Raw genomic sequence first — 13928 nt, 5'->3', positions numbered from 1 at the left:
TCAATACAGTGTTAATATGATTTGATTTTTAATTGTGATACCACTACCACCTGCATTGTTGTTTACCGGATTTATGTGTGTCCTTAAATGTGTCATCAGAAAAAAAAAAGAAGAAATGACATAGTTGGATTTGGATTGATTTGAATATTCACACATAAAAAAAATGAAGAAAAAACAATATTAGTAGTTACCAGAGGAAGAGAAAATCGGGCTCATACAGCTACACTGAATAATAATAAACAGAGGCATATTCCCCATGTTACATAATTGAAAAGCATATTAAAATTCAAATTTTGCTTGGATGTTCTATAAATAGTAAGTGAATATTCTTCTATTTTATCTTAAATAATGCTAATGACATATCCATATCTTACAGGCGCGTCCAATTTACACAAAGACCAGACGGATGTAGGATATTCATCTTTGTCATGCTTTAGTGGCACAAATATATTTTGATTTTACAAACAAGATTTAAATGCATGTTTTCCAGCAGCACATTTTATAGAACATTTTTAATTCACAGATTATACACTTATTATTATTCACTTCATGCTGACCAATTAATACCCTTTCAGAAACAATCCAGTTTCACAGTTTCTGAAAAGCCCAATTAGTGTTAATCTCACATACAGTATATACTTGTAAATGCATGTGTGCTTGTACAATAGTTCAATCCAATTACTTCTATTATAAAAATGTAATTACATATGGATATAAAACATATACACACAGCCGTGTTCAAATGCCTGCTTTTGCGATCTAAAAAAAAAAAATGAGACCAAGATAAATAATTTCCAAAAAATAAAAAATAAAAATAATTCTAGCATTAATGTGATACATAATCTGTACCACTCAACTGGGAAAAATCAAGTACTGTATTTTACAGAGGATAAGTAAACATAAACAATATTTCACAAGTGTGTGCACACCTTAGAAGTGAAGATTTGGCTGTGTATTGGAATAATAAATCACCTTCAAATGTATGCAACATGGGAGTAAACACACGCCTGCCACTCATTATCATGAGTTTGAACGTGTTTGGTTAATTCTAAACACAGCCGCAAGCCCAGTTTTAAGAGGATGTGCGCTTACAAAACCACTTTCTCGCAAATGTTTACTTTTACTTCTCCTGTCTATAAAATATGGCTTTTTTTCACTTGAGTTGTACAGATGGAAAAAAAAGTTTCACATCCTGGCATTTGAACAGGGTTGTTTTTGGATCAATCCATGATGATAGCATTTGTCATAGTGGGATAAATGGTTTCTATCTTTGATTTCATTTTATACGGGAGCCTCAAATTATGAAAAACTTCTGTTCCGACAACATAATTTGTGTTGAAATCACTCTCAGTAGCCTATGCAAACTCACAGTAGTAAAGTCCTAACTGCAGGGACTATTTATTTGTATGGAAGAACACTTCTCACCCATAAATATTAAATAATCAAAGTAACTACTTGGGAAAAAACGAGAACAATTCATTTCCTTCACTCCTGTGCTTGGCTTGCACATTTGAATATGAGCAAACAAGTTCAGAACTCCAAAATGTGTGAGGATCCTCATAATATCATGATTTAAATGGCTTCCCAGTGACACATACCCAACAGGAAACTGAAAGTTGGGAGAATTGCGAGTCTCTTGGCAGCGAAAAGCCGTCCGGGATGTTGGTGACAGTGCAGGTCAAGATGTACCGGTACACGGCTCAGAATTGGACTGGGCTTGGTCAGATGGAACTCTATTGGCAGTCACCTTCCACAGCTCCTGAAATGGCAACATATTGATCATGGGAATCCATTCAACAAACTTGGAACTGGGTCTGAGCGCCTAAGAGAACACAGCAAGGGCAGTCCGAATACTGTTCAAGTCAGATTATGATGTGTGCACGACTTAAGCCATGTCAACATCCATCCTTTTTTTTTTACCGCTTGACATCATTTGGATTGCAGGTGAGCTGGTCCTCAACTGGACCTTAAAGTACACAATTTCCCAACTATGTGAGGATGCCAGAGTAACCCATGCAAGCATGGAGAGAACATGCAAACTCCATACTGGAAGTCCAGATCTGAGATTTGAACCAATCGTGAAGCTACGCTAAATACAAAAGTTTGGAAAACTGCGTCTACAAGATTTGTTTTCACATCCCGGTATTCAAATATTCAGTTTGGATGGATAAGTTAGTTATTGAGAAGACAAGCGTGTTTCTTACCAGTTGCTCAATACGTTCATACTGAAGAAACTGTGGGAAGGTGCAAGGGAGCTGTTGGACTGTGTAGCTGCATTGTCCATCCTCCAGCTCCTCCAGCTGGGACAGGCAGTGTTGGAAATGATTGTAGGCGTCGCAGGATACATCCATTTGCCGCAGGGTGAAGTTGAACCTTCAAAACAGCAGATTCCCACTTATTTTTCTTATTTAAAAAATAAATTGCCCTTGAGAGATAAATGTGCTTCATGGAAAATATGTTGCTCAGCTTCAGACTGAAAATGATGCCTGAATCACCAGCAATGAGTCAACAGTAATACCTGTTGAGTTCTGGATGCGATGCACCAAATGTGAGCAAGTTTCCAGAATATTTACCAGGGTGATGTGTAAAAACTTTGTTTTGATGCGTGTGACATGTTCCCAAATATGCCGAGTTGATTGCTGCCACAAAGGGTGTGAAATGTTTTTTTTTTTTTATTTATGTTTTGGCTTGTATTAAATGGGAGGACTGATTGGGGTTGTCCTTACCTTTTTTCAATGGAAATAAAGACGGTGCAGGCATGAGCAAAGTTATTGCACAGTCGGTACAGCGTTCGAAAGAAGCCATCTGTCAGCTCGTCATCGTAGCAAACTGGTAACACACACAAAATAAGTATTCCATTCGGCATCAGAATTATGACTGGTATTATTCAAAACTGAAATACACTACAGGCCAAAAGTTTGGACACACCTTTATTTATTTACCATTCAATGAGAATAAAGCAAACACACTGATTGAGATGTGTCCAAACTTTTGGCCTGCACTGTACAAGTAGATCAAGGAAAAATGTTGACAAAAAGAATCTAGCTTGCATAATGAAACTACATACAGAACACTTCACAAAGTCAACAGCATGATAGTGACTAGTAATCTGTAACCTTTTCACCGACATAAATAAGTCAGCAGAATGTTGATCAAGGTTTGTTTTCCCGTCCGTAAAAGCTACACACATGATGAGTGTTGATTGGGAGCTCTGTCACACATTAAGCAGTTTTATCGACTTGATGTGAATGCGGGTTTAATATTTTAACATGGTAGCAAAGCAAGTGCTAAAGTTCTAACACAGATAATAGCAAACACGTGAGTTTTTGATGAGAAAAAAAATGGAAATTTATCACATTCCATTGTATAGTATTAACAACTGTTTCAAAATCACTTTTCATTCGATTTTTTCTTCTCTCTACTTCATTTTTAGGAATACAAACAGAACTGGAGATGCTCAGAAAAATGCAACTATATGAGAAATGACTTCCAAAAGATTGTTATTGATCTACCATCAGCAGCAATGATGAAACTGGCATTGTCATGTATATCAGCTACTTCCTCCTCTGTCCAGCTCAGTTCCACATCGGGATCTATAGGAGAGACAAACAGACACGGGTCATGTTGCTGACCCTGAGTGCACACACGACATGGAGAGAAGGCAGAAAAGTGGTTGGGGGGCTTCGTGCTGGCATGGCAACTTTAGAGCGCCTCGTCGCAGTGTGGAAAAGTCCTGCAATGACCTGGTTGTGTATATTCCAGCCACTGTACATTTTAAGTGTATATATATAAACATAGTGTCGGGGTAAGAAAGATGATAGACAAATTAGCCTCCATTTTGCCAGGCCGTTGTATTTGATTGACAGATGACAGCTGAGCAGGCTGTGGTTTCAGCACAGTCAGCGGACACGCCCACAGCATTCAAGACTGGACAGAAATCTTGATTTTCAGGATTTTCAAGCCTCGTTTTATATTATTTACGACCCAACCTTTTTTTAATTATTCAAATTTGGCAGTGTTGACATTAACACGTGGGTGTCTCATTCAAAAGACATTTATTGTCACTTTACAGAGACTTTAAATGCTTACTTACAGTATGTATCAGCTGAAAATCAATATTGCTAATCAATTGCATTACCTGTACAAATGTCAGATCGGAGCCAATCCAACTGTCTCACTCTCACTTCACCACCTGATGGTCAGATATAACAGAATACAGTTAAACAATACATTCTAGCTTCTTCTTCTTTTTTTTTTTAAGCTGCCATGTATAAAGAAATTATCTCAACAGATATTTATTGATGATGTTATTCGAGTTTAAAATGTAAGCCAGAAGTTTCCAGCTCACTTTAGACCCTGACTGCCAAGTTTTACAAACAGGAAAAGTAGTCAAAAGCTGGTCATTTGAGAGGTTGGAACTAATGGGCAGATTTGGGCATCAGGGATAAAAAAACAAAAACATTCAGGGTCTTGTTCAAAATAATTTCTTTCAGAACTTGCTGGGATCTGTGAGTGCTAAAAATGGATCACATTTACAGCGCAAGTGTATCAAAAAGGTTAAGCCAGACTTGCATTCAATAAGGAAAGTAAAGAGCTGTATACTGTATTGCGTATGCTTTGGTGGGTACAGCATCAGGTGCAGGGTGCAAATCTTAAAATGAATCATAAATGTGTTTTGGCCTTTCAACTGTTGTTCTCACCTTGTGCACACAAAAGAGATTTACGACAAGTTATAGCTAACAACTAAATATGTTTTTTAATTGGTTTGGTCTAAAGATCGCAAGAGTTCATGACACGAGTTTCCAAAGCCTTGTAAAGTTCATCTGTAGTTTATAGATGCTGATGAGGTCCACAAGATTTATTGCATTGAAGTAAGTCTAGGCCTAAACGCACCAGTGTTTTATTTCAGAGTTGAAATTACTTTAGTGTATTTTTATTGTACTTTTTGCCAATTCCTCACCTGCATGCTCAATCATGTGTTCATTTGAAGTTATATTTCTCTGGCACATGCTTAAAAGGTCCTCGCCGACGTCTGAAACACAAAATTTGAGTGTTAGACTATGAATCAAAGACTTCAAAAATACTTTTGTATGTCAAATCTGCTGGTTGGAGACCAGCTACTCTCAAACATACGCTTGATTGAGTACCAGTACATAAGCATTGCTTCATGACCCGATACCTGTGCAGTACACTCGCTTGGCTAAAGTGGCCATGATGATGCTGGTTAAACCGGCACCAGCTCCTAACTCCACAACTGTTGCCCCTTGGAACATGAGCCGATTCGAGAGGATGAAGTCGGCCAAGAGTAATGCTCCTCTCCAAACCTGGTGAGAGGGAGAAAAACAGGGCCTTTGATACATTTGTTATGACAAAAAATGTGAAAACAAATAAAAAGCTCAACATTTTTTAAACCAGTATTTCACAGTGTATTTAGGATTTCATTAGAAAATTACAAAAAGTTACATAACATTTAAATCCCCTTTGTAAGAGTGGTACCCTTAACTCATTCACTCATTTTCACCATTTTCACAGAAGCAATCCTGTTCGCTCGCGGCTGTTTTACTGGATTTTGACTGATTTTGCAAGGCCCACACAATATTGTGTTCTATTGATATAAAAGCATGGAACCTATCAAAAGAAAGATTAAAGTCTCTTCTTTCATCAGGAAAAAAACTAAGTTTCTATCTGTTTCCGATTTGCAGCAATTCGCATTAGAAGAGAGCTAAGTTTAATCAGTTTTCACAAATCTATTTAAAATTGTAAGTAATTTAGCTTTTTTTCTACATGGCCCTGGTTGATCTCCTTTGCTCTGCTGTCACCTGCTGGCCGTTTGTGTAATAACTACCATTTCTGCAACCATTCTTTGCAGTTGAGAGGCTGCATCAAAGCCTTCTGTATGCTCAAGCATAAAAAAAAACAACCCAAAAAAACATATAAACACGTCTTTGGGACACTTAAAAACAAACAAACAAAAAAAACAAAAAACGTATTTACACGTTATTGGGCGCAAATGAGTTAAACAGCCTGATTCTGCTCTGGCTGCTTTTCCATGACACTTTTTCGAGGCTGGGCGTTTACAATGGAACCACACATCAGAACCTCTTCCAACCTGGTTCCAGAATCCTGGCTGAGGAGGGCTCTCACATTACCGTCAACTGACTGACCTACAGATGCAGGCATTTATTTAAGTTGTGTGGCATGATTATCAAGATGTTCATTCATTAAAGGGATAGTTCTGATTTTTTGACATGAATCTCTATTTCATCCTCACCTCATCACTGACTAACACCCCTGACAGCATTCTGTGACACGAGTTCTGGTCCGGTGTTGGACGAGAGGAAAATAGTCCAGCAAGTTGGCTGGGGTCACTTAAATAAAGCGCTTTTCTTCTAAAAACAATTTGTGTTCAAAAGAGTGATACATTTGCATCACAATACTCCTTTTCTGAAAAAAAAGTCAGACGCCATTACCGCCGGGCATTATTTTTCTGTTCGTTCGTATCACTGCGTGGCACCTCGCATACAGCTGATCGACACGCACTAATCTACAAGTTGTTTGTCTTTTCGAAGGCGGAAGTCGCGACTATCAGCTGTCTGCAGCACGTCGATCAGCTGCATGCGGGGCCGCGCAGTGATACAAACGAACAGAAAAATAGTGCCCGGCGGTAATGCCGTCTAACTTTTTTTCAGGAGGGAGTTTTGTGCACAAATGTATCACTCTCTTGAACACGAATTGTTTTTTAGAAATAAAACACTTTATTTCCGTGACCCCAGCCAGCTTGCTGGACTATTTTCCTCTCGTCCAACACCGGACCAGAACTCATGTCACAGAACACTGTCAGGGGTAAGTCAGTGCTGATCGCACACACTGGAGGTGAGGATGAAATAGAGATTCATGTCAAAAAATCCAAACTGTCCCTTTAAATGTCAAGTTGAGTCATTTTCAAGCTGTTGATTGTTTCCATCAGTTCATCTTCCCAGTGGCTTTTTTTGATCACATGTTGATTAAGTTCCTTGTTGTTTGATTCGGTCCGGTAGCATTAGATAGTTGAGGATAACTGTCAGCCCGCGTCCAGCCACACCTTCAGTCGCTTTCGTATTCATCTCGATCGCTGTTCATCGCTGCTTCGCCTCGTGCAATCCTCTCCAGATCGCGCAGCTTTGTAGCCATGTCGATTCTCAGTCAAGTCGTGGCGACGTTGGATGCAGCCAGGTCATTTCTCACCCGTGACATGTCATCACAGGTCAACTTGGACAGGTCGGCTTGCACACCAGTGATAGTGCTCACAGCCACAGTAGCCATTTCTACTACCGTTTTTTTTTTTTTTTTTGCACATCCGTCATTTTCCTCAGCATCCGATGATGCCAGAGGGATCCGATTCCCAGCAGAAACATTCCAGGCACCAGCGTGACAAACAAGTAGAGGTTTTCAGCATCTTCAACTTCCAGTGAGACTTGACATAGCAGCCGCCATCTTCCCCAAACTATCTTCTGCGTATCCAGACATCCAGCTATAATTTGTGACATCACTACATTGTGCGATTGTGATTCATTTGGAATTGCTGCCAAACCAGTGAGCCTGCGAGTGTGCTTGCACACTTCAGTTGATCCGGCCCAAACTGATTGGTGCTGTGATAATGGAGAAGCAACAAAGGCCAGGCCAAGCGAGGCCATGGCAGAGCGGGGCCAGACTGTTCCGGAACCTGTTATGGAAAAGCGCCTCAGTCACAGTCTCTTTAAAAGAGACTGAATAACAGGCGGCCTTTGTCACAATACAGCTTGATGATGAAGCAGCCATTTTATATTGAACACGGAAATGTAATGTTTACTACAAATGCAAAGGCAAGTTTGTCCACACTGGTGTATTTAGAGGGCAATATGCATCTTTGATGTTGTAGTTATTACACAGCCTGCAAGCTATAAAAGTATAAACATTTTACAACGGGTCTTTGGCTTTCTTCAAACATGATTTGATGATTGCTTGTATAATATTTCAGTGAGGGGTCAGTGGGCAGGTAGAGGACCGGATACATTGTAAAGGGAAGCAACAAGCCAAACCTTCCTTCTAAAAATACCCACAAAATATTCAGCTTAGGTTTTCAGAGCTCAGAGTTTGTTTTGTTCATAACATATCAGTATTTGTTTTCAAGCATCAACCTACAAATTTGTATTTGTTATAGTGAGAGTGAGTTTGAGAATGGTTACGAGTTTGTTTGAAAATGAAACCAAAATGACGAGAAGAATGCTTTGCCACCCTCAAACAATTAGTACATTCTTATTTGAATTGAAAATACTGAAAAATGATTGTCTTCCCATGGTGACATGCTGCCCTCTAATGGAGATTAACAGGAAATGGAAGAGAGGGAGAAGAAGGCGTCATACAAACCGTCTCACATGTTTCCAAAGATACATATACTCTTTTAAAAAAATACAGTGACCTTTAAATAGTGATCACAAGTCTACGGAATTCAGGAGTCACAGAAATTTTACTAACCTGTTTGCCAACATCCTCCAGGGGCGTTGCCATAGTATGCTCTGCAAAAAAAATAAAAAAATAATACAAATTAATCTAACCCTTTTAATAAACATCAGAAGCCTACTCAGATACAAAGATCATTAAAATGGTAAAAACTTTGAAATTGTTTGATATGATGTTCGAACAGCACTTCATTTCCCAGAATACCTTTATCTATCGTTTTTAAGATGGCTGCCCAAACATTTTGGACATTTTGTTTGGAGCACACTTGTGAAATACACAATCTCACTTTCACCGATGAGTATGAGTTTCTCTGAACTGGATTCAATTCTACTTCCTGTGATTCAAATTACTTCTAATTTTCGATCCACTAATATCCATCCATCCATTTTCTTGACCGCTTATTCCTCACAAGGGTCGCGGGGGCTGCTGGCGCCTATCTCAGCTGGCTCTGGGCAGTAGGCGGGGGACACCCTGGACTGGTTGCCAACCAATCGCAGGGCAATCCACTAATATGTTATCTTATTATTTTATTAGCAAGGATGGGTAAAAAAAAAAAAAAAAAAAAGACACAAGGTATCAGCTGATAGATGCCTTATTTGAAGGCATCGGGTAAGCATGGAGGCTGTAGATTCTAGCCACCGACACTTGAGTAAAAATCTATATATATCTGACATCGAGTAAGTCCTCCCCGGCAGTAGTTGGCGCTATACTGTGCCATTTTAGCACAGCCGTCAGAAAGAAAAGTCATTGTTCACAGTTTTTTTTTCCCTCTGTGTTCAATTTTTGTACATAAAATTATTTTTCTGGGATAACATTTTTTTTTTGTTAATGGAAGGATGGATAACAGCAGGGATATTGGTACTATTTGGAATAAAAAAAAAAAAAAAAAGTGAGATCAAGCATCCCAACATATTAAATATCACAAATATCACATTCACATTTTCTTTTCAAATATCAACTGCATCAGCAAAGTTGACCAAATAACAGCAACATCAACAACAACAACAACACCGGCAGATGTAACAACAACAAACTAGTTTGGTACGTACCGATGCGTATAATGTCATCTGCCTCCTCATCTATCTCCTCATCTGTACTTTCTTCATTTTGTAGTGCGTGATTATGTGATTGTTTGAGAATGACGGGACACACCACTTCCCTGCAGTTATCCCCTGCAGGATTATTCCGAGGTCTGAGGAAAAATAAAAAAACAAAATTGTAATGCAGCTCCAAAGGATACAGTTGCTGTTGACAGTAAGTGTCCTATTAAAGTAATCGTATTGCCATCCAAGACCACATCACACTTTTTTTGCCATGATGAACCGCACAAACAAGCATTGTCTAACGTCAACATACAAGATGCCTGTAAATGGTAAAGAACAAAACAAACTTTTTGGAAGAGCAGGCATCTTGAAAACTCACGACTCAGAAGAAACAACTGATGGAAAAGCAATAGTATCAGCTGATCTGAAGCGCTTCCCTACCGATGTGTGACGTCAAGATCTCCATCTTCATCCAAAGCTGCTTCTACGTTTCTGTCACGACCCTCCTCTTCATCACTTTCTTGCGGAATATGTGTTTCGCTGTCATGGTTTGCCCTTGTGGCCTCATCATTCCTCTCCTGCTTTTCAGCATTGGACAACAACTTGAATTTAGAGATGTAGACTGGATGAAGAAATTTAAAAAAGTATATATTAAAAGACATTTTTTGTCATCACAAAAAATAATAATAATGTAATGCACTATACTGGAATTATGCACAGACATTTTACCTCCATTTTGAGAAGTGTTTTTAGGCCACCCAAGCAACATAATTATTGAATATAAGAAACATTTTCAGTATTGTGATGAATGTTCATCGCCAAATTCCGAGTCTCTTTCTTTGAGCTGCTACGTCAGGCCTTTGCTGTAGCTGCCTTCACTTGCTGTTCCTTTGTGGGCCCGACCGACTATCTTCATTTTTCACTAAGTGAAAACTCTACAGAAGTGATTATCTACGAGGGTGCTGTGGCACGAGGCGTGCCGTGGGAAATGATTGAAATTCACTTCATTTGCCCTCAAAATATTATTTATTGATTACAAATGTACCTCTATTCATCCACAATCATGGACAAAATATATTAGACGACCCTCATTTCTTTAGCTTCTTGTTCATTTCGAATGCCTGGTATAACTAAAGGTATATTTGTTGGGACAAATATAATGATAATAACAAAAATAGATCATAAGAGTTTAAGAGCTGATGTCGAGCCATTTTCCTGGTTTTCTTGATAACCAAAATAACTTGGTTATCATTTTCTACTAAAAGCAAAAGTGCATTTTGTAAATGTCTCTCTCCACTGCAGCATCTAAAAATAAGCTGTTGGACTTGACAGTTTTATGCTATATTGTGTTTGTGCTTGTGTGTTTAAAGGTTATGATTCACTTTACTTCATTTTATGAAACTATGCTGGATCTTGATTTGCTCAATGAATTTAGAGATGATATATGCAGCAGGAGTTGTTGGAGCTAAATATACTCCACCCACCAAATACATTACATTACAATGAAAGCACCCCACAAAAAAAGCAAACAACGTCAACCTTCGACAATTTAATGTGGCTAGCTGTAATTTTATAGCATGGCAATGAAAACGTAAATATACTGTATTTGCCTGATACATTACCAGGCTGTCCAACATTGTTAAGGCGTGTCATTAGGTGGCGGCTGTTCGGCAGGAACATGTGAACATCTGACAGCACACAATCATGTTGAAAGATGATCTGGTTCATGGTTTTTCAATCATGGTCTGAGAACAGCAAAACCTCTGATTCGTCTGCTTACAAAAATCTGAGGAGATTGTGAGAGACACACAGATTGACATATAATACGATACAATTCCAGGTATCATCAGTCATTCTGACAAAATCATCAACAACAGGATCATCAGTGATTCTGTACACAAGTTACTATTTAAACTCGATCTTCAACTAAAAGCAATAAACATGAACACAAGAAAAAGTATACAGGAAACACCCGGTCCGTGTCTCTTTTGGTCATTGGATATTACGTTTGATGACAGATTAAAAAAAAAAAAAAAAAAAAAAAAAAAACCCGACTCGTTATTTGATTTTCGTTCTCAAATAGAAACACCAAAATTGAAATACAGCTTGATTTTATTATTTGGCTGTCTGGTATCGATAAGGAAAAGTCCAACAGTCTAACAGTTTGATTTTAAATTTTTATTTCAGAAACGAAAATAGGATATAGCAGGAGGAGACACAAATCGAAAAACGGCCCTTATTTTTGTTTTGGATTGTCGTAAGTTGTCACCACGGCCATTTCTCATACAAGCCAGGAGATGGCGTCTAAAAAACGATATCAATTCTGTATGACCACCTCCAGACAAAATTCCGCAAACGATAACCACACCTCGAGATACTTTCTGGTACCCGTTTTTTAATGCAAATATAATAATAACAATAATAATAACAACAACAATAATAATAATAATAATAATAATAATAATAATAATAATAATAATAATAATAATAAACCAAAAAAATCAGACATTGCTTTTAAAATTGGGGTTTAGAAAAACCTGTGTAAAATACTCATTTTCTGTGTTATGGCAAAATTTGAACTTAAACCAAACATGAATACTTCTGATTTCCTTAGTCCTCAATGAAAGCAAACAATCTATCTTTGCGTTTTAAACAAAACAAGAAATCATGGAGATTGGAGTTGGGGGGAGCATTTTGCCCATTTTCTGGCATGCTGCAAATTTGCTAGTAAAACCCTCAGAATACAGTCATTACCTAGTGATAGTCAAGAATATGTCAGAAAATGTTTCCCAAATGACCACTCATATGAAGATATCGTTGACGCTAATTGACACAACTTGACAATTTAACTTGAACATGTCCCTAATCCCTATAGTCAAATTATTTTCACTCTTAGGGGCACCATCATTTTTTTTGTCCAGGTCTCTTTCATCATTTTTTATTCTTTTTTTTTTTTTTGCTTGTTTTTTAATGACTCTGTTGAACCACAACTCAGAAGCAATATCTCATATCAAATAAAGAGTCGTTTTTCTATTTTCATCTGTTTCCGAATGTAGTATCTGACCAAAAGAGATACGTACCGTATATGCAGAACACAATATCTTTCTGATTTTTTTGGGAGCATGAGTTCTATCTTTAGCATTGCATTCTCAAAGCAAGATGAACCAGTTCACCAAGAACTCATTTTACATGAAGGATGGGCTCCGGTTTTCTGGTTGAGTCCCATAACAGCTGGAGCAACTCAAGCAGTCTGGGTCAGACAGACAGATTTTAAAATAGTTTGGTTTAGGCTATAGGATTTAAAAACTTTAGTTTTTTCGTTTTCCCGACATAGAGGCCAACAATAACCACTAAGGCCCGAGGGTTAATCTGCCGATATCGGCGCTTGTAATTATTATTATTATTATTATTATTATTATTATTATTGTTATTATTATTATTATTATTATTTTAATATATATATTTGGCGATTTTCTTTTCTTTTCTCTTCTCGCCTTTTTAAAAAAAAAATTTTTTATTTTATTTTATTTTATTACACATTACTATTATATTTTTACGCAACTGAATAAAATAAATTTTTAAAAAAGCATTCGATTTATCCTGATATTATGCTGCTGGATTGTTTACCATTGTAGGTGTTGTAAACAATTTTAAATCAACAAATCCACGTCAATCATTAAAATGAATCCATCAAAATCCGAATTCGAGAGGTTAGTCTTCTGAAAAAAATTGAACGTTCCACTTCTTTTAAAATACTGTACATGATTTTGAGTTTTGAGTAGTGATATTTCTCATGCTTATGAGACTGTCAAGCTTTCCTCAAAAGCAAGAACGTCGCGCCTCAATAAAACTGGATGTTGCCATTAAACGTGCGTACAACAAAGTTGTTTCAAATGCGTTTATCATATATCACATGCATAATTTTTAAAACGTTAAAATTGCTGACCTCGGTACATGTAGCCGACACACCTCCTTCTGTAGCTGTTTTACTATGATGGTACACTGTCATAACTCGTCCGGGCTAAACAAAGAAGGTTCCGCTTAGCATCGGAACGTTTCAACAACAGCCAAACCATGGATCCATACAGGATGTTCCTTCGGGAAATCTCCCTTGTTGTTTTGATACATGCAAAGAATAACTTGTTTTGTTGAACTTTGTATTCATTGTTTTGTATTTAAAAGTGTGGGGGGGAAAAACTTTACTGTTGCCATGTTTGTTTTGTAAAATGCGATTAAAAGAAAAAGAAAAAAACAGCCAAATTTGGCCAAAATGTTGTTGTTGTTGTTATGTTAACATAACAAAAACAACAACAACAACATTTTCAATAATTGAAATCTGAATTAAATACACAAATATGTCATTTATTCATTTCAATGTCAAGGCTATTGTAAAAACATCACTTTTTT

General features: G+C 37.5%; 1 protein-coding gene across 2 annotated transcripts; it reads right to left on the bottom strand.

Annotated features, from left to right (window-relative positions):
- Nucleotides 1–409: 409 nt before the first annotated feature.
- mettl22 (methyltransferase 22, Kin17 lysine) lies at nucleotides 410–13576 on the bottom strand. Of its 2 annotated transcripts, XM_077534272.1 has the most exons (12): nucleotides 13468–13576; nucleotides 11144–11307; nucleotides 9963–10143; nucleotides 9528–9670; nucleotides 8494–8534; nucleotides 5180–5324; nucleotides 4961–5032; nucleotides 4139–4192; nucleotides 3513–3593; nucleotides 2727–2829; nucleotides 2205–2373; nucleotides 410–1759 (listed from the first exon to the last, which is right to left on the bottom strand). In XM_077534272.1, exons 2-12 carry the CDS (start codon nucleotides 11247–11249, stop codon nucleotides 1679–1681), a joined length of 1176 nt encoding a protein of 391 aa, XP_077390398.1. In that variant the 5' UTR covers nucleotides 11250–11307; nucleotides 13468–13576; the 3' UTR covers nucleotides 410–1678. The 2 variants fall into 2 exon arrangements, with proteins under 2 accessions (XP_077390398.1, XP_077390408.1); XM_077534282.1 differs by lacking the exon at nucleotides 13468–13576 and having other exon boundaries at nucleotides 9963–10099; nucleotides 11144–11301.
- Between the last annotated feature and the right edge of the window lie 352 nt (nucleotides 13577–13928).

The sequence above is a fragment of the Festucalex cinctus genome, chromosome 1 (genome assembly GCF_051991245.1).
Source record: "Festucalex cinctus isolate MCC-2025b chromosome 1, RoL_Fcin_1.0, whole genome shotgun sequence".
Lineage (NCBI taxonomy): Eukaryota > Metazoa > Chordata > Actinopteri > Syngnathiformes > Syngnathidae > Festucalex > Festucalex cinctus.
The sequence above is the reverse complement of the archived record's forward strand: the minus strand, read 5'-3'. Positions and strand labels throughout refer to the sequence as shown.